The following is a 19,012-nucleotide window of genomic DNA, read 5'->3' as shown; positions in this document are numbered from 1 at the left end:
CGATACAAAAGAGAGGTTAAACAGGCTGGTAATAGGGGTTTCAACAATTGCGGCAGATAATTTTAGAAAGAGAGGGTCCAGATTGTCTAGCCCAGCTGATTTGTAGGGGTCCAGATTTTGCAGCTCTTTCAGAACATCAGCTATCTGGATTTGGGTGAAGGAGATATGGGGGAGGCTTTGGCAAGTTGCTGTGGGGGGTGCAGAGCTGTTGGCCGGTGTAGGGGTAGCCAGGTGGAAAGCATGGCCAGCTGTAGAAAAATGCTTATTGAAATTCTCAATTATCGTGGATTTATCGGTGGTGACAGTGTTTCCTAGCCTCAGTGCAGTGGGCAGCTAGGAGGAGGTGCTCTTATTCTCCATGGACTTTACAGTGTCCCAGAACTTTTTGGAGTTTGTGCTACAGGATGCAAATTTCTGTTTGAAAAAGCTAGCCTTTGCTTTCCTAACTGCCTGTGTATATTGGTTCCTAACTTCCCTGAAAAGTTGCATATCGCGGGGGCTATTCGATGCTAATGCAGTACGCCACAGGAAGTTTTTGTGCTGGTCAAGAGCAGTCAGGTCTGGAGTGAACTAAGGGCTATATCTGTTCCTGGTTCAACATTTTTGGAATGGGGCATGCTTATTTAAGATGGTGAGGAAAGCACTTTTGAAGAATAACCAGGCATCCTCTACTGACGGAATGAGGTCAATATCCTTCCATGATACCCGGGCCAGGTCGATTAGAAAGGCCTGCTCGCTGAAGTGTTTTAGGGAGCGTTTGACAGTGATGAGGGGTGGTCGTTTGACCGCAGACCCATTACGGACGCAGGCAATGAGACAGTGATCGCTGAGATCCTGGTTGAAGACAGCAAAGGTGTATTTAGAGGGCAGGTTGGTCAGGATGATATCTATGAGGGTGCCCGTGTTTACTAATTTGGGGTTGTTCCTGGTAGGTTCATTGATAATTTGTGTGAGATTGAGGGCATCTAGCTTAGATTGTAGGACGGCCGGGGTTTTAAGCATGTCCCAGTTTAGGTCACCTAACAGTACGAGCTCTGAAGATAGATGGGGGGGCAATCAATTCACATATGATGTCCAGGGCAGAGCTGGGGGCTGAAGGTGGTCTATAACAAGCGGCAACGGTGAGAGACTTGTTTCTGGAAAGGTGGATTTTTAAAAGTAGAAGCTCAAATTGTTTGGGCACAGACATGGATAGTATGACAGAACTCTGCAGGCTATCTCTGCAGTAGATTGCAACTCTGCCCCCTTCTGGCAGTTCTATCTTGTCGGAAAATGTTATAGTTAGTGATGGAAATTTCTGGACTTTTGGTGGCCTTCCTAAGCCAGGATTCAGACACGGCTAGGACATCCGGGTTGGCAGAGTGTGCTAAAGCAGTGAATAAAACACTGACCTAGGAACTCATGGATACTCCCTGATAGCAAACATTTACAAAGATTATTATTATTTTTACCTATGAAAAACAGAAATTCTCCTCACCTCAATGTTTTTTCATGCTGATGTGAATTCACCAGGTGGATGAGTTATTTCAAAGAATTCACACATTTTAACCTTACAATTAATTACAGTGCACCATTTAGATATAGAGTAATTAGCACTGTGACAACCAACCCCGATCTCCCCTAAGCCTTGTCCGAACCAGAATGGCCCATAGGGGCAGGAGCCTATCTCGTGTTTCTGTAGTGTGAGACAGCTTGGACACTAGTTGCTGCTGCTAACCCTGTGCATAAGCGTTAGACCACTTTGGTTACGTTCTCAGACTACTGGCAGCACATGTATCTACCTTGGCAGATCAGTTGTGTTTTGTTTCGTTGAGAGCAGGGAGATAATGACCAATTGGTCACCCAGAAGTAAGAAGACAGTTCTTGATTTTGTGAAAGTCAATTTTTACAAAGGCTTTGGTGTATGCTTAATTTAGCCTAATTCAAGTGGATCTTCAGAATATTGTTGTCCATTTTTGAACTTGTTACTCAAATTTGCACAATGTATATTATTTTGGCTATTATTGGAGGAAAAGGGGACAAAAAGGGACAATAATAAACATTATGTCCTCCAGCTAAACACAAATATCACTCGTACCTTTAACATTGCACTTGTATGATCCCGTCTGTGTAGTCCTGAGACTTTGGACCTTGGCTCGCACCTCACCACCCACACACAGCACCTGATCCCAGACCTGTTGGAGGATGTTGTGGATGGAGAGCCTGGCTGTGTTCTCACCTGCTCCACGTATCCTGGACCAGCTGGGGAGCCTAGCCAACAGGAGGAGGAGAATCCTGGACCAGCTGGGGAGCCTAGCCAACAGGAGGAGGAGAATCCTGGACCAGCTGAGGAGCCTAGCCAACAGGAGGAGGAGGATCCTGGACCAGCTGAGGAGCCTAGTCAACAGAAGGAGGAGAATCCTGGACCAGCTGGGGAGCCTAGCCAACATGAGGAGGAGAATCCTGGACCAGCTGAGGAGCCTAGCCAACAGGAGGAGGAGGATCCTGGACCAGCTGAGGAGACTAGCCAACATGAGGAGGAGGATCCTGGACCAGCTGAGGAGCCTAACCAACAGGAGGAGAATCCTGGACCAGCTGAGGAGCCTAGCCAACAGGAGGAGGAGAATCCTGGACCAGCTGGGGAGCCTAGCCAACAGGAGGAGGAGGATTTTGGACCAGCTGAGGAGCCTAACCAACAGGAGGAGAATCCTGGACCAGCTGAGGAGCCTAGCCAACAGGAGGAGGAGAATCCTGGACCAGCTGGGGAGCCTAGCCAACAGGAGGAGGAGAATCCTGGACCAGCTGGCGAGCCTAGCCAACATGAGGAGGAGAATCCTGGATGTCCCAGGGGAAGGTGGGTCTCTGTGGTGCTGTGGCCCGTCCTTCATACCTCCTGAGCTTTCCCCTCTCTGTCCCAGAGTCCCCGGGTGGGTTGAAGATGATGTCACTTAGTCACCCTCCCCCATATGACCCCTGCATCTGTTCACTTACTTTACATGCAGTTTATTAATGCATTAATGCTTCATTGTGATGTCCTTACTGAGAAGATCAAGGTGATCCACCTTAACCTGCATGCTCAAGTCTCAGGTCATTATGGTAAAAGTATTGAGGAATGCACTTCAACTTGGATATTTCTTCCTGAGCAGGACAAGGTCACAACAGGAGGAAGACCCAGCTACCTCCTCCAGCATAAAGGAGGAAGAGGACGAAGAGAAGGAGAGGGGCACAACCCCTTTAGCCGTCTGTGGACTCATGGACCACAGTAAAGAAGACTATTACCAGGTGTGTATAGAGCTCCCTCTCTCTCAATCTCCCCCCACACACTCTCTCGCTCTCTCTTGCTCTCTCTCTCTCACATCTCTTTCCTCAATAACAATGCAAAATGCATGGCAAGCGGTACCAGAGTGCCAATTCTAGGACAAAAAGGCTTCTCAACAGTTTTTACACCCAAGCCATAAGACTCCTGAACAGGTAATCAAATGGCTACCCGGACTATTTGCATTGTGTGCCCCCCCCAACCCCTCTTTTTACGCTGCTGCTACTCTCTGTTTATCATATATGCATAGTCACTTTAACTATACATTCATGTACATAGTACCTCAATTGGGCCGACCAACCAGTGTCTGTATGTAGCCTCGCTACTTTTATAGCCTTGCTACTGTATATAGCCTGTCTTTTTACTGTTGTTTTATTTCTTTACTTACCTATTGTTCATCTAATACTTTTTTTGCACTATTGGTTAGAGCCTGTAAGTAAGCATTTCACTGTAAGGCCTACACCTGTTGTATTCGGCGCACGTAACAAATAAACTTTGATTTGATTTGAAAACAAATGATTGATGATTCACCCTCAGCTCAACACACTTTAAGTGTATGCATGTATTTACCACTCTATATTATTCAGTGATAGACTAGATGTTAACATCGTCACACATCCAGAGCTATTTCTAAACCACAGTGTTATTATGACGTGCAACACGGCTCCCTATTAAGCAGTCTATAGAAAGAAATAACTAGCTAATGAGCAGAAGTGCACATTCGCTGAGATATGTTTGGTGAAATATGAATTTGTCAGAATGGGTAAATTGCGGCAATAATTTATGCCAATATTCTCAGAGTACATAATGGTATGGTGTGTTTCATTTAATGAGTCTGTGTGTACAGTCTATTGATAAAGACATTGTCCGTATTGGGTTTTAGGATCATGACCCCTCCAGCTCTGAGCGCGTCAGGTGTGTGGCAGTGAGCTGGCAGGCTCAGGACACCCAGAACCAAGACCAGCACAAAAACAGGTACAAGGCTTTTAGGGAAGATACACTTTTATTTGTGTCAACAGATATATTACTTTCATGGTAATATCAATCACATTCAAGGGCTGAGGGAGTGGCCAATACAGTAGAGGAAGTAGGAGTAAGTTATTTTGGTAATGATTTAGGGAATAAGGCATGTGTTCTCTCACTGCTGGCTGATTCACAGGCATCACCAAGCCTATCCCAACAGTCCCATCAAATCAAGACAAGTCTTTCTAATGATTGACTATAATGACTCATATGGTATAATACAATTATCGCAACAGAACAATCACCTTTCAATGCTCAACTCTATTTTAATTGGTGTGCTATGAAAGAAGCCTTAACCCGAACCACTTTTTCACCTTCATGTTGAACACAAACAGATGATTAAGAACCATTTGAGGAAGGTCAGGAACAACAGAGCGGTGGTATCTCTGCTGCTAGAGAAGAGGGAAAAACTGTACTGATCCATCTACTGCTCTTCTGACCCAATCCAAATGTAGCATCTTTAATTCGGACTGGAACAATCTTTCGGCTGAAAACCTCTGCCGTGATGTAGTCCTGAAAGACACGATAATCTTTTAGATATTCCTACAGTAGCAACATGAGCATGTTTGCGGACCCTTGAATGATGTGAGTATCAGTTTTGTTGGGTGAGATGAGGGCAGTGGAAGGTAGGCCCCTAAATGGCAGGTACTGATCTTGGCTCCTGAAGAGTCCACAAAAACACATGATCTTTACACCTGGACTGTCGAAATCGACACAGAGCTCAAGTAGTTGTACACTTTTTATCCCGATTTACATCCACTGACATGCATAAGGGAAACCTGTATGATGTCATTGTAGGTACAGCAAACGTAGGACCAAGATTCCAAATAATGGACCTAGCAACGAACTAGCCTGATTGTTATCATTACAACGCCACAGAAAAGGGATATTAAAACAATTCTACCAGACAATCGTAAATAATGTATTCAGTTTCTGAAGCATTATCCCTCATTCTTAATATATTCTTAGCCCACTTAACTAAATAGGTATTAACTGATGTTAAGAATATAAGGACATATAATAATGTATTTGACTTCTATAGCGCTTTTCATTACAGACAAAATCTCAAAGCTCTTCAAAAGCAATAACCAATAAAAACTCGTGACAAGGCTACAACAATTGTAGCTAGGTCAGACATAGTTGTGTAGAAACAGGAGTTCTAAATTTGGACCAGCCAGTCAAATCTGTGGCAATGCCTTTTTCTCTGTATGTTGTTTTGAATTCAGCATTGGTGTCCTGCAGCTCAGATTCTCTCCACTAGCTGAGCTCAGTGCTGCAGAAGTAGGTTAACAGAACACAGGAGTGCCTACAGTCATGACTCGGATATGATTCCAGTCCAAATAACGACAGTCATGTCTAGTCACGCGGAACATACACTTACCCAGTACTCTGGCAGGGTGGCACAGCACTGCCTGTAATGTACTGCTGCTAAATGCAGCTAAATGCCTCATTGATTTAACTAATTGTTATTGTATGGATCTAGATTCTTCATTGATTTAACTTATGATAATTGTAGCCATCACCATTAATTGAAAAGCATTCTATTTTTTATCACACAGGGCTCTTAGGCTGCATTTACAAAGGCAGCCCAATTCTGACCAATCACATTAGATCTTTTCACAACAGATTTTTTTCAAAACAGAAAAAGTGTAAACGCATCCTTCGTCAAAACCACTTAATATAGTCAGATATTGTGATATCCCATTAAATATTATTTTAATATGCCCATTCTGACCTGTAACAAATGGAATCATATAACAGTTTTATTTATTTACTGTGATAACTTTGCAGTTGATTTCTTTCAACGTAAAATGTTTAATTTTCAGCATGACCCGATTACAGATGGCCGATGGAATAAACCTGTCTGACTCTGAAAAGGTAACTATATCCTCTGAAAGTCAAGATAGTATTTCATTTATGACATGAGACACTATATCAAGCTACATCTTATAATTTATAATGAGAAGAGTGACAAATACAACGACAAAAACATGTTGATGTATGGGTATTTTTGAACAGCTCAGAATATAATGGTTCACTTCAGTTCTCATATTAGATAATGAGATAATTAAAGATATGTGTCTTTTTTTTATTCATACTACAGTATATCTTTTCTGAAGTGGAATACTTTTGCATTGGCTAATGGCTAGTGTGTGTCCATACTGGTTAGTGTGTGTTAGCGTTTGCGTGTGTGTGTGTGTGTTTGAGTAACAGCCCCCTCCCTCTCCTCTTTCTCCTCTCTGACGCACACGGCGAGAGGGAGGTTCTAGAACATCACCAAATCATGATGTCAAACTAAACTAAATGAACCCCTCTTTCCCCCACCCTAGCCCATATTTATGCATAAAAAGCAATTTTATCCTAGTACTGCTGCTCACACTGAGCTAACAACGTCAGCCTCTCTGCTCTCCAGTTAGAATGCTCAGCCTCACAACGTTACCACGGAGACGCCCCCCCACATCATATTCCCACACGCGTGGTTTTCCTGACGTTTCCCTGGCGCTATGAATAATCCATGTGGAGGAGAGCTGGAGCAGTAGAAGGATCACTGGGAAAGCAGACAGACCGGGAAAACACATATATGGATTCTACTGAATCAGGGAATAGAGGAGTGATAAGGAGAACACACAGTGATACTACGCCCGAAGGGATCTCACCGTTCTGAGTAACCGGAGAACACTGTCGCACACACAGGGATCTAACAACTGGGATCACATGTGGACCCAGGTCTGATGAAGCCAAGGAGAGAGCTGAACTGAGACGAGCCCCATTACGTGACCGCTAACGTCACGTCTTACACTTTGATAACTGAGGTGTGGGGCACACGGACACAACACAGGATCGCTTCCCCTCAGGACAAGCCCAGGGCCAGCATCAGGCTTTCTCCAACCACTCCACCCACCCCAGACAGAGAGTCAGCACCCTCCCCCAGAACCCTCATTCTGAAGACATGTTCTGCTTCTGTTTCCAGAGCCCCTCCCTCAAGCAGCAAGCTCTGGAGGCTGAGCTGTGCCCCTCGCCACCCGGAACCCCTCAGGAGGACCTGGATCACCCCCCTTGTACCAAGGACTACCAGAGCCTAACCCCATCTCTCCACTCCCTCCCAAAACAGGAACAGGACATCATCAGTACTTCACTGACAGGTAGGAGAACAGCACCTTCTCTCTCCATTTTTTTATGAATCTCCTTGTGAGCATATTTGTTATTCTTGCACTGTGTGATATCTTGTACACTATGATATATATAGTGCTTGTTTCAGTGAATCAATCGCGTCTCTTCATCTGTCTTCGTTAGTCTTATGGTTAGTATCAGTCTTATGGTTAGTATCAGTCTTATGGATGATATCAAGTTTATGGATGATATCAGTCTTATGGTTAGTATCAGTCTTACGGTTAGTATCAGACTTATGGTTAGTATCAGTCTTATGGATGATATCAGTCTTATGGTTAGTATCAGTCTTATGGTTAGTATCAGTCTTATGGTTAGTATCAGTCTTATGGTTAGTATCAGTCTTATGGATGATATCAGTGTTATGGTTTCTATCAGTCTTAAGGTTAGTATCAGTCTTATGGATGATATCAGTCTTATGGATGATATCAGTCTCATGGTTAGTATCAGTCTTATGGTTAGTATCAGTCTTATGGATGATATCAGTCTTATGGATGATATCAGTGTTATGGTGAGTACCAGTCTTATGGTTAGTATCAGTCTTATGGATGATATAAGTCTTATGGTTAGTATCAGTCTTATGGTTAGTATCAGTCTTATGGTTAGTATCAGTCTTAAGGTTAGTATCAGTCTTATGGATGATATCAGTCTTATGGATGATATCAGTCTTATGGTTAGTATCAGTCTTATGGTTAGTATCAGTCTTATGGATGATATCAGTCTAATGGTTAGTATCAGTCTTATGAATGATATCAGTGTTATGGTTTGTATCAGTCTTATGGTTAGTATCAGTCTTATGGTTAGTATCAGTCTTATGGATGATATCAGTCTTATGGTTAGTACCAGTCTTATGGATGATATCAGTCTTATGGATGATATCAGTGTTATGGTGAGTATCAGTCTTATGGTTAGTATCAGTCTTATGGTTAGTATCAGTCTTATTGTTAGTATCAGTTTTATTGTTAGCATCAGTCTTATGGTTAGTATCAGTCTTATGGTTAGTATCAGTCTTATGGTTAGTATCAGTCTTATGGTTAGTACCAGTCTTATGGATGATATCAGTCTTATGGATGATATCAGTGTTATGGTGAGTATCAGTCTTATGGCTAGGATCAGTCTTATGGATGATATCAGTCTTATGGATGATATCAGTCTTATGGATGATATCAGTCTTATGGTTAGTATCAGTCTTATGGTTAGTATCAGTCTCATGGTTAGTATCAGTCTTATGGTGAGTACCAGTCTTATGGATGATATCAGTTTTATGGATGATATCAGCGTTATGGTGAGTATCAGTCTTATGGTTAGTATCAGTCTTTTGGTGAGTACCAGTCTTATGGCTAGGATTAGTCTTATGGTTAGTATCAGTCTTATGGATGATATCAGTCTTATGGATGATATCAGTCTTATGGATGATATCAGTCTTATGGATGATATCAGTCTTATGGTTAGTATCAGTCTTATGGTTAGTATCAGTCTTATGGCTAGGATCAGTCTTATGGTTAGTATCATTCTTATGGTTAGTATCAGTATTATGGATGATATCAGTATTATGGATGATATCAGTCTTATGGTAAGTATCAGTCTTATTGTTAGTATCAGTCTTATGGTTAGCATCAGTTTTATTGTTAGCATCAGTTTTATTGTTAGCATCAGTTTTATTGTTATCTTATGGTTAGTATCAGTCTTATGGTTAGTATCAGTCTTATGGTTAGTATCAGTCTTATGGTTAGTATCAGTCTTATGGATGATATCAGCCTTATGGTTAGTATCAGTCTTATGGTTAGTATCAGTCTTATGGTTAGTACCAGTCTTATGGATGATATCAGTCTTATGGTTAGTATCAGTCTTATGGTTAGTACCAGTCTTATGGATGATATCAGTTTCATGGATGATATCAGCGTTATGGTGAGTATCAGTCTTATGGTTAGTATCAGTCTTTTGGTGAGTACCAGTCTTATGGCTAGGATTAGTCTTATGGTTAGTATCAGTCTTATGGATGATATCAGTCTTATGGTTAGTATCAGTCTTATGGATGATATCAGTCTTATGGTTAGTATCAGTCTTATGGTTAGTACCAGTCTTATGGATGATATCAGTTTTATGGATGATATCAGCGTTATGGTGAGTATCAGTCTTATGGTTAGTATCAGTCTTTTGGTGAGTACCAGTCTTATGGCTAGGATTAGTCTTATGGTTAGTATCAGTCTTATGGATGATATCAGTCTTATGGATGATATCAGTCTTATGGATGATATCAGTCTTATGGATGATATCAGTCTTATGGTTAGTATCAGTCTTATGGTTAGTATCAGTCTTATGGCTAGGATCAGTCTTATGGTTAGTATCATTCTTATGGTTAGTATCAGTATTATGGATGATATCAGTATTATGGATGATATCAGTCTTATGGTAAGTATCAGTCTTATTGTTAGTATCAGTCTTATGGTTAGCATCAGTTTTATTGTTAGCATCAGTTTTATTGTTAGCATCAGTCTTATGGTTAGTATCAGTCTTATGGTTAGTATCAGTCTTATGGTTAGTATCAGTCTTATGGTTAGTATCAGTCTTATGGCTGATATCAGTCTTATGGTTAGTATCAGTCTTATGGATGATATCAGTCTCATGGTTAGTATCAGTCTTATGGTTAGTATCAGTCTTATGGATGATATCAGTCTTATGGATGATATCAGTGTTATGGTGAGTACCAGTCTTATGGTTAGTATCAGTCTTATTGTTAGTATCAGTTTTATTGTTAGCATCAGTCTTATGGTTAGTATCAGTCTTATGGTTAGTATCAGTCTTATGGTTAGTATCAGTCTTATGGTTAGTATCAGTCGTATGGCTAGTATCAGTCTTATGGTTAGTATCAGTCTTATGGTTAGTATCAGTCTTATGGTTAGTATCAGTCTTATGGTTAGTATCAGTCTTATGGTTAGTATCAGTCTTATGGATGATATCAGTGTAATGGTGAGTACCAGTCTTATGGTTAGTATCAGTCTGTCTGGTTAGTATCAGTCTTATGGTTAGTATCAGTCTTATGGTTAGTATCAGTCTTATGGATGATATCAGTCTTATGGTTAGTATCAGTCTTATGGATGATATCAGTCTCATGGTTAGTATCAGTCTTATGGATGATATCAGTCTTATGGTTAGTATCAGTCTTATGGATGATATCAGTGTTATGGTTTGTGTCAGTCTTAAGGTTAGAATCAGTCTTATGGATGATATCAGTCTTATGGTTAGTATCAGTATTATGGTTAATATCAGTCTTATGGTTAGTATCAGTATCATGGTTAGTATCAGTCTTATGGTGAGTATCAGTCTTATGGATGATATCAGCCTTATGGATGATATCAGCCTTATGGATGATATCAGTTATGGTGAGTATCAGTCTTATGGTTAGTATCAGTCGTATGGCTAGTATCAGTCTTATGGTTAGTATCAGTCTTATGGTTAGTATCAGTCTTATGGCTAGGATCAGTTTTATGGTTAGTATCATTCTTATGGTTAGTATCAGTCTTATGGATGATATCAGTCTTATGGTGAGTACCAGTCTTATGGTTAGTATCAGTCTTATGGTTAGTATCAGTCTTATGGTTAGTATCAGTCTTATGGTTAGTATCAGTCTTATGGCTATTATCAGTCTTATGGATTATATCAGTCTAATGGTTAGTATCAGTCTAATGGTTAGTATCAGTCTTATGGATGATATCAGTCTTATGGTTTGTATCAGTCTTATGGTGAGTACCAGTCTTATGGTTAGTATCAGTCTTATGGTGAGTACCAGTCTTATAGTAGATATCAGTCTTATGGTGAGTACCAGTCTTATAGTAGATATCAGTCTCATGGTGAGTACCAGTCTTATGGATGATATCAGTCTTATGGTTAAAATCAGTCTCATGCTTAGTATCAGTCTTATGGATGATATCAGTCTTATGGTTAAAATCAGTCTCATGGTTAGTGTCAGTCTTATGGATGATATCAGTGTTATGGTGAGTATCAGTCTTATGGATGATATCAGTCTTATGGTTAGTATCGGTCTTATGGTGAGTACCAGTCTTATTGATGATATCAGTCTTATGATGAGTGCCAGTCTTATGGATGATATCAGTCTTATGGATGATATCAGTCTTATGGATGATATCAGTCTTATGGATTATATCAGTCTTATGGTTAGTATCAGTCTTATGGTGAGTAGCAGTCTTATGGTTAGTATCAGTCTTATGGTGAGTACCAGTCTTATGGATGATATCAGTCTTATGGTTAGTATCAGTCTTATGGATGATATCAGTCTTATGGTTAGTATCAGTCTTATGGATGATATCAGTCTTATGGTTAGTATCAGTCTTATGGTTAGTATCAGTCTTATGGTTAGTATCAGTCTTTAGGTTAGTGTCAGTCTTATGGTTAGTATCAGTCTTATGGTTAGTATTGGTCTTATGGTTAAAATCAGTCTCATGGTTAGTGTCAGTCTTATGGATGATGTCAGTCTTATGGATGATATCAGTCTTATGGTTAGTATCAGTCTTATGTTGAGGACCAGTCTTATGGATGATATCAGTGTTATGGTTTGTATCAGTCTTAAGGATGATATCAGTCTTATGGATGATATCGGTCTTATGGATGATATCGGTCTTATGGATGATATCAGTCTTATGGATGATATCAGTCTTATGGATGATATCAGTCTTATGGATGATATCAGTCTTATGGTTAGTATCAGTCTCATGGTTAGTATCAGTCTTATGGATGATATCAGTCTTATGGTTAAAATCAGTCTCATGGTTAGTGTCAGTCTTATGGATGATGTCAGTCTTATGGATGATATCATTCTTATGGTTAGTATCAGTCTTATGGATGATATCAGTCTCATGGTTAGTATCAGTCTTATGGATGATATCCGTCTTATGGATGATATCAGTCTTATGGATGATATCATTCTTATGGTTAGTATCATTCTTATGGTTAGTATCATTCTTATGGTTAGTATCAGTTTTATGGTTAGTATCAGTCTCATGGTTAGTATCAGTCTTATGGTTAAGTATCAGTCTTATGGTTAAGTATCAGTCTTATGGATGATATCAGTGTTATGGATGATACCAGTGTTATGGTTTGTATCAGTCTTAAGGTTTGTATCAGTCTTAAGGTTTGTATCAGTCTTATGGTTTGTATCAGTCTTAAGGTTTAGTATCAGTCTTATGGATGATATCAGTCTTATGGTTAGTATCAGTCTTATGGTTAGTATCAGTTTTATGGTTAGTATCGTATCAGTCTTATGGATGATATAAGCTCTCTCAGTATTCGCTTTGGGTGGGTGTGTCTCATGCTTGCTAGTCGAGTCACGATGCACCAGGATACAGTTGGAGCATTGGCCCATATTCACAAAGAGCTCGTCTATGATCAGTTTTGTTTCGTGGTATCCAATTGTTAGGTGTTACTGTCTTCTCTCATCGCTGCAACTCCCGTACGGACTCGGAAGAGGCGAAGGTCGAGAGCCATGCGTCTTCCGAAACACAACCCAACCAAGCCGCACTGCTTCTTAACACAGCGCGCATCCAACCCCGACGCCAGCCGCAACAATATGTCGGAGGAAACACCGTACACCTAGCGACCTGGTCAGCTTGCACTGTGCCTGTTCCGCCACAGGAGTAGCTAGTGCGCGATGAGACAAGGATATCCCTACCGGCCAAACCCTCCCTAACCCGGACGACGCTATGCCGATTGTGCGCCGCCCCATGGGCCTCCCGGTCGCAGCCGGCTGCGACAGAGCCCGGGCTCAAACCCAGAGTCTCTGGTGGCACAGCTAGCACTGCGATACAGTGCCTTAGACCACTGTGCCACCCGGGAGGCACTTGCTGGACCATGTTGACTCCAAGGCTTTTCACAGTTGTGTCAAGTTGGCTGGATGTCCTTTGGGTGGTGGACTATTCTTGATATACACAGAAAACTGTTGAGCGTGAAAAACCCAACAGCGTTGCAGTTCTTGACACGCTCAAACCGGTGCGCCTGGCACATACTAACATGCCTCGTTCAAAGGCACTTACATCTTTTGTCTTGCCCATTCACCCTCTGAATGGCACACATACACTATCCATGTTTCAATTGTCTTAAGGCTTAAGAATCCTTCTTTAACCTGTCTCCTCCCCTTCATCTACACGGATTGAAGTGGATTTAACAATTGACATCAATAAGGGATCATATCTTTCACCTGGATTCACCTGGTCAGTCTGTGTCTATGTCAAAAACAACTGACTTCACTTCAGTCCTTCACTTTGGTCCTTTGTAGCTCAGTTGGTAGAGCATGGTGTTCACAACACAAGGATAGTGGTTTTGATTCCTGGGAATACCCATTTGTAAAATGTATACACGAATGACTGTAAGTCACATTGGATAAAAGTGTCTGCTAAATGGCATATTTTATATTATACACTGAGTGTACAAAACATTAGGAATTGCTCTTTCCATGACATAGACTGACCAGGAGAATCCAGGTGAAAGATATGATCCCACTTCAATCAGTGTAGATGAAGGGGAGGAGACAGGTTCAAAAAGGATTCTTAAGCCTTAAGACAATTGAAACATGGATAGTGTATGTCTGCCATCCAGAGGGTGAATAGGACAGGTGCACAATTACATTGCTAGCTTTTCTATCATTTCAAACCTGTTGGTCTTCATTTAATTTATGTACTTTGACCACTGTTGTCTCTTTCCCTCCTCCCTCTCCTCTCTGTCAGAAGCTAGTCCGGTCCAGAGGCCCCCCGTGTCTCTCTCTGAGGGCAGTAGCAGTGAATGTCTGATGACCCCTAGTCCCAGTCCTCTCCTTCAGCGCCTTGCAGTGGGTGACTGTCCCGTACCGTCCCCCCGCAGCCACAACCTCAGCTTGGGCCATCGCTTCAACACGGACCCTGAAACGGCCCCCTCCCCACCCTGCTCACAACACATCAGGATGTATGAGACTGTGTTCAAGTGTTGTGTGTTTGTGTTCAGTTTTTGTATTTGTGTGTGTGTGGTGGTGCTGGACGTGTTTGTACGGTATGTAATGGATAATGGTAATTTACCGTTCTAGCTCTCCCTCCCTCCTCAGGGCTCACCACACAGTGAGGACTGAACCAGCAGAGGGCGCTAACAAGGCCCCATCGGTCACGACGCTCAACAGACACATCCAGAACGTGAGGAAGAGGATCAGACGCTTCGAGGAGCACTTTGAGCAAGAGAGACAGTACAGGGTGAGACAGTGAAACCGTGAAACATTATTTACAACCCCATTATAGCCCAGAGCCCAACCTTTTAGTTTCTGAATGAATCCATAGTTTGACTGATGATGGTTTTAGCGCAGACTGTCTCATAAAGACAAAGGAATGTATTTCCTTCTGCTGAGTGAGAGAATCAAAGCCACAGACAGTCATATCTCCTCTCCCTCTATGCCAGGCCAGTTTAGACTGATTCAAATAACACTCTCTTTCTATCTCTCTGTCTGTCTCAGCTGTCTGGGGCTGAGAAGCAGACTTGACTTCAGTTTCCTTTCCTAAAGCGCAAAGTCAGCCCAATACCAGCTGCACAGAGCCTTTGGAAACTGAAATCCAGCATTTTTTGCGACAATGTTGTAGATTTTCAAAAAGTTCAGCTACAAAGGTGCAGAATTATGGGGAATACACATCAAATATTATTCCTGATAAAAAAAAAATAATAAAAAATAAGCACATTGTATGCGGAGACAGTGAACACAATTACACACATTTCTCTTCTGATGAAAAACAATGTGTTATATTCTGTGTACACTTAACATTGCTTTTTTCCCCAACTGATGACATTTAAAGTTTTGTGAAAGGTGTTCTAAGATATGCAAATCAGGTACTAAGGCAAGACAATTATCAGAAGTTCTGTAAATGTATTCAAGCATTTGATTATTGCTGTTCTGCTATAGATACGTTTCAACACAGATCCAAAAATTGCTTGTACGCAAATGAGAAAAACTGTAGACCGATTCAAGGACAAGACTTCACCTACTGGACGTTTACAACCATTACACTTCTGTCTTTTCCAGGGCTGTACTTCTTAATCCAGTATAGCGCATATATTTAGTGTGGCTCCACCTAGTGTTTATGGACTGATAATAACAATAGGATATAATTTGCCAGATACAGTATGATGAACATACTTTTTTCTATGTGTAATATATTCATGAGGTGTGTGTTGTTTTTCTGTGACAGCCAGCACACAATGATAGGACTGCCCATCATGAGGTGTCTAGACTGATGCGGGACCTCACCAAGTCTCGAAAGCAGCTCAAAGGTGAGTCCTTGACGAGGTGCAATCAGATGTGTTTAGAAACCCCTGTGTGAATAGAAGCTGAATGTAACACCGAGACACACCACCTGGTGGCTGTAGAATGAATGTTGTTTATATTCGTTATTTATGCCATTTTTATGTTTTTTTCTTTGTGGAGGAAGGACATGTATTCTGAATCTATATTGATATTTGTATGGATGTTGTATATTATCAAATGGAACCTGTGTAGAGCTGAAGCTGAAACAGTGTGCAGAGGGGCTCAGAGAGCAGCAGAAAGGGGGAAACACAGGGACATGCAGGTCCACAAGTGAACCCAAGGGGGCGATGGAACACTACCACAACAGTAACAACAAACCCTCACTGGAGGAGACTATTGATAGCCTGATGAAGAGACTGATGGAGAAACGAGAGGAGGAGGGACTGCCTGATAACATCAAGGTAAAACCCCACATAGTGGTAATGCGATGGAAATGTACATATAGGCTGTGAAAGGACCTATTCTCTTACAAAGATTAGGCTACTCTTGATTAGCTCAAATCAAATGTTATTGGTCACATACACATGGTTAGCAGATGTTATTGTGAGTGTAGCAAAATGCTTGTGCTTCTAGTTCCGACAGTGTAGCAATATCTAACAAGTAATCTAACAATTCCACAACCACTGCCTAATACACACAAATCTAAGTAAAGGAATGGAATAAGAATATAAAAATATGGATGAGCAATGACCGAGTGGGATAGGCTAGATGCAATAGATGGTATAGAATACAGTATATACATATGAGATGAGTAATGCAAGATATGTAAACATTATTAAAGTGGCATTATTAAAGTGACTAGTGATCCATTTATTAAAGTGGCCAATGATTTCAAGTCTGTATGTAGGCAGCAGCCTTTCTGTGTTAGTGATGGCTGTTTAACAGTCTGATGGCCTTGAGATAGAAGCAATTTTTCAGTCTCTCAGTCCCAGCTTTGATGCACCTGTACTGACCTCGCCTTCTGGATGGTAGCTGGGTGAACAGGCAGTGGCTCGGTTGGTTGTTGTCCTTGATGATCTTTTTGGCCTTCCTGTGCTGTAGGTGTCCTGGAGGGCAGGTAGTTTGCCCCCCGGTGATGCGTTGTGCAGACAGCACCACCTTCTGGAGAGCCCTACGGTTGTGGGCGGTGCATTTGCCATACCAGGCAGTGATACAGCTTGACAGGATGCTCTCAATTGTGCATCTGTAAAAGTTTGTGAAGGTTTTAGGTGACAAGCCACATTTCTTCAGCCTTCTGAGGTTGAAGAGGCGCTGTTGCGTGTTTAGTTTGTCTGGAAGCAAGACGTGTAGTTCGTAATTGTCTGTAGACCCTGCCACATACATCTCGTGTCTGAGCCGTTGCGACTCCACTTTGTCTCTATACTGACATTTTGCCTGTTTGATTGCCTTGCAGAGGGAATAACTACACTGTTTGTATTCGGCCATATTCCCAGTTATCTTTCCATGGTTAAATGCGGTGGTTCGCGCTTTCAGTTTTGCGCGAATGGCGCCATCTAGCCACGGTTTCTGGTTAGGGTAGGTTTTAATAGTCACAGTGGGTACAACATCTCCTATGCACTTCCTTATAAACTCACTCACCGAATCAGCGTATATAAATCAATATTATTCTCTGAGGCTACCCGGAACATGTCCCAGTCCGCGTAATCAAAACAATCTTGAAGCGTGGATTCCGATTGGTCAGACCAGCATTGAATAGTCCTTATCACGGGTACGTCCTGTTTGAGTTTCTGCCTATAGGAAGGGAGGAGCAAAATGGAGTCGTGGTCAGATTTGCCGAACGGAAGGGCGAGGGAGGGATGGCTTTGTATGCATCGCAGAAGATAGAGTACAATCAATATGCTGATCAAATGTAGGTAGCCTCGTTCTCAAATTTGCTTTGTTAAAATCCCCAGCTACAATAAATGCAGCCTCAGGATATATGGTTTCCAGTTTGCATAAAGTCCAGTGAAGTTCCTTGAGGGCTGTTGTGGTATTGGCTTGAGGGAGGATATACACGGCTGTGACAATAACCAACGATAATTATTTTGGGAGATAATATGGTCGGCATTTGATTGTGAGGAATTCTAGGTCAGGTGAACAGAAGGAATTGAGTTCCTGTATGTTGTTACAATTACACCACGAGTTGTTAGGCATGAAACATACATCCACGCCCTTCTTCTTCCCGGAGGGATGTTTATTTCTGTCGGCGCGACGCAAAAATAATCCCGGTGGCTGTACCGACTCCGACAGCATATCCCGAGAGAGCCATGTTTCCGTGAAACAGAGTATGTTACAATCCCTGATGTCTCTCTGGAAAGCAACCCTTGCCTTAATTTCGTCTACCTTGTTATCTCTGGATTGTAACATACTGGACATGAGCTAGTAATATACTTGGAAGCTGTGGGTGTTATTCTGTCAGTGTAATTGTGGTGTTGTGTATTAGTTTGGTTCTGGCCTGGTGTCTGACTGTATTACCACTGGTGTGTTCTTGCAGGAGATGACTCCAGCTCAGATGGCTGTGGAGAAGGTCACCCTGCAGAAGTGTCTGCTCTACTTTGAGAGCCTGTATGGGCGACCGGTAAGACTGCCCAGTGTTCCTTGTAAATGTCCTATTTTGTGTAGCTTCTTTATTTTGTGTAGCTTCTCAATGACAATTGCATATTGTTCCGAGTTTTTTTTTTAACCATGTATGTGTGTCTTTTCAGAGCACCAGACAGGAGAAGACTCTGATGAAGCCCTTCTATGATCGCTACCGCCAGGTCAAACAGCAGCTCCTGTGTTCACCCACCACCATCCCCGTCATCACCACCATAGTGAGTCTCTCTCTGTCACACACACACACACACACACACACACACACACACACACACACACACACACACACACACACACACACACACACACACAAGTCTCTCAGCCTCTGTGCTGTTTCCCTACAGGAGGAAGAGGAGGGTTCTGATGAAGAGTGTGTGAAGGACAGCACCTGGCTACCTCATACAGCACTGCGTTGTGTGTCTTCAGATGAGTCACTGCGTCTGCCGCATAGTGAAGTGGCCAATATGCCCCTGGTGTCACCTCTGGAGGAGATCAAAGGTCTACAGCCGCCCAGTGTCACCACGGCAACACTGCACGAGGCATCAAGGTATGCTCTCCCAGGTGTAACTTCTCTCGCCAGTGCAAAGGGGTTGATTTGGGATTGGGCAAGTGAAGTGTTGAGG

General features: G+C 42.0%; 1 protein-coding gene across 2 annotated transcripts in view; it reads left to right on the top strand.

Annotated features, from left to right (window-relative positions):
* Window positions 1–19,012, top strand: part of LOC139562363 (protein FAM13C-like) — a 62,268-nt gene that overhangs the window by 41,721 nt on the left and 1,535 nt on the right. For both annotated transcript variants that reach the window (XM_071380040.1, XM_071380041.1), the window contains 12 exons: window positions 2,114–2,833; window positions 3,126–3,261; window positions 4,179–4,270; window positions 6,145–6,196; window positions 7,290–7,461; window positions 14,224–14,437; window positions 14,574–14,715; window positions 15,700–15,781; window positions 16,008–16,216; window positions 18,289–18,372; window positions 18,500–18,607; window positions 18,734–18,936. In XM_071380040.1, coding sequence (XP_071236141.1) covers window positions 2,114–2,833; window positions 3,126–3,261; window positions 4,179–4,270; window positions 6,145–6,196; window positions 7,290–7,461; window positions 14,224–14,437; window positions 14,574–14,715; window positions 15,700–15,781; window positions 16,008–16,216; window positions 18,289–18,372; window positions 18,500–18,607; window positions 18,734–18,936 — 2,214 coding nt within the window. The remainder of the gene's footprint in view (window positions 1–2,113; window positions 2,834–3,125; window positions 3,262–4,178; window positions 4,271–6,144; window positions 6,197–7,289; window positions 7,462–14,223; window positions 14,438–14,573; window positions 14,716–15,699; window positions 15,782–16,007; window positions 16,217–18,288; window positions 18,373–18,499; window positions 18,608–18,733; window positions 18,937–19,012) is intronic.

The sequence above is a fragment of the Salvelinus alpinus genome, chromosome 32 (assembly GCF_045679555.1).
Source record: "Salvelinus alpinus chromosome 32, SLU_Salpinus.1, whole genome shotgun sequence".
In the NCBI taxonomy this organism is placed as follows: Eukaryota; Metazoa; Chordata; class Actinopteri; order Salmoniformes; family Salmonidae; genus Salvelinus; species Salvelinus alpinus.
Note: the sequence above shows the minus strand (reverse complement) of the source record. Positions and strands in the feature narration are given on the sequence as shown.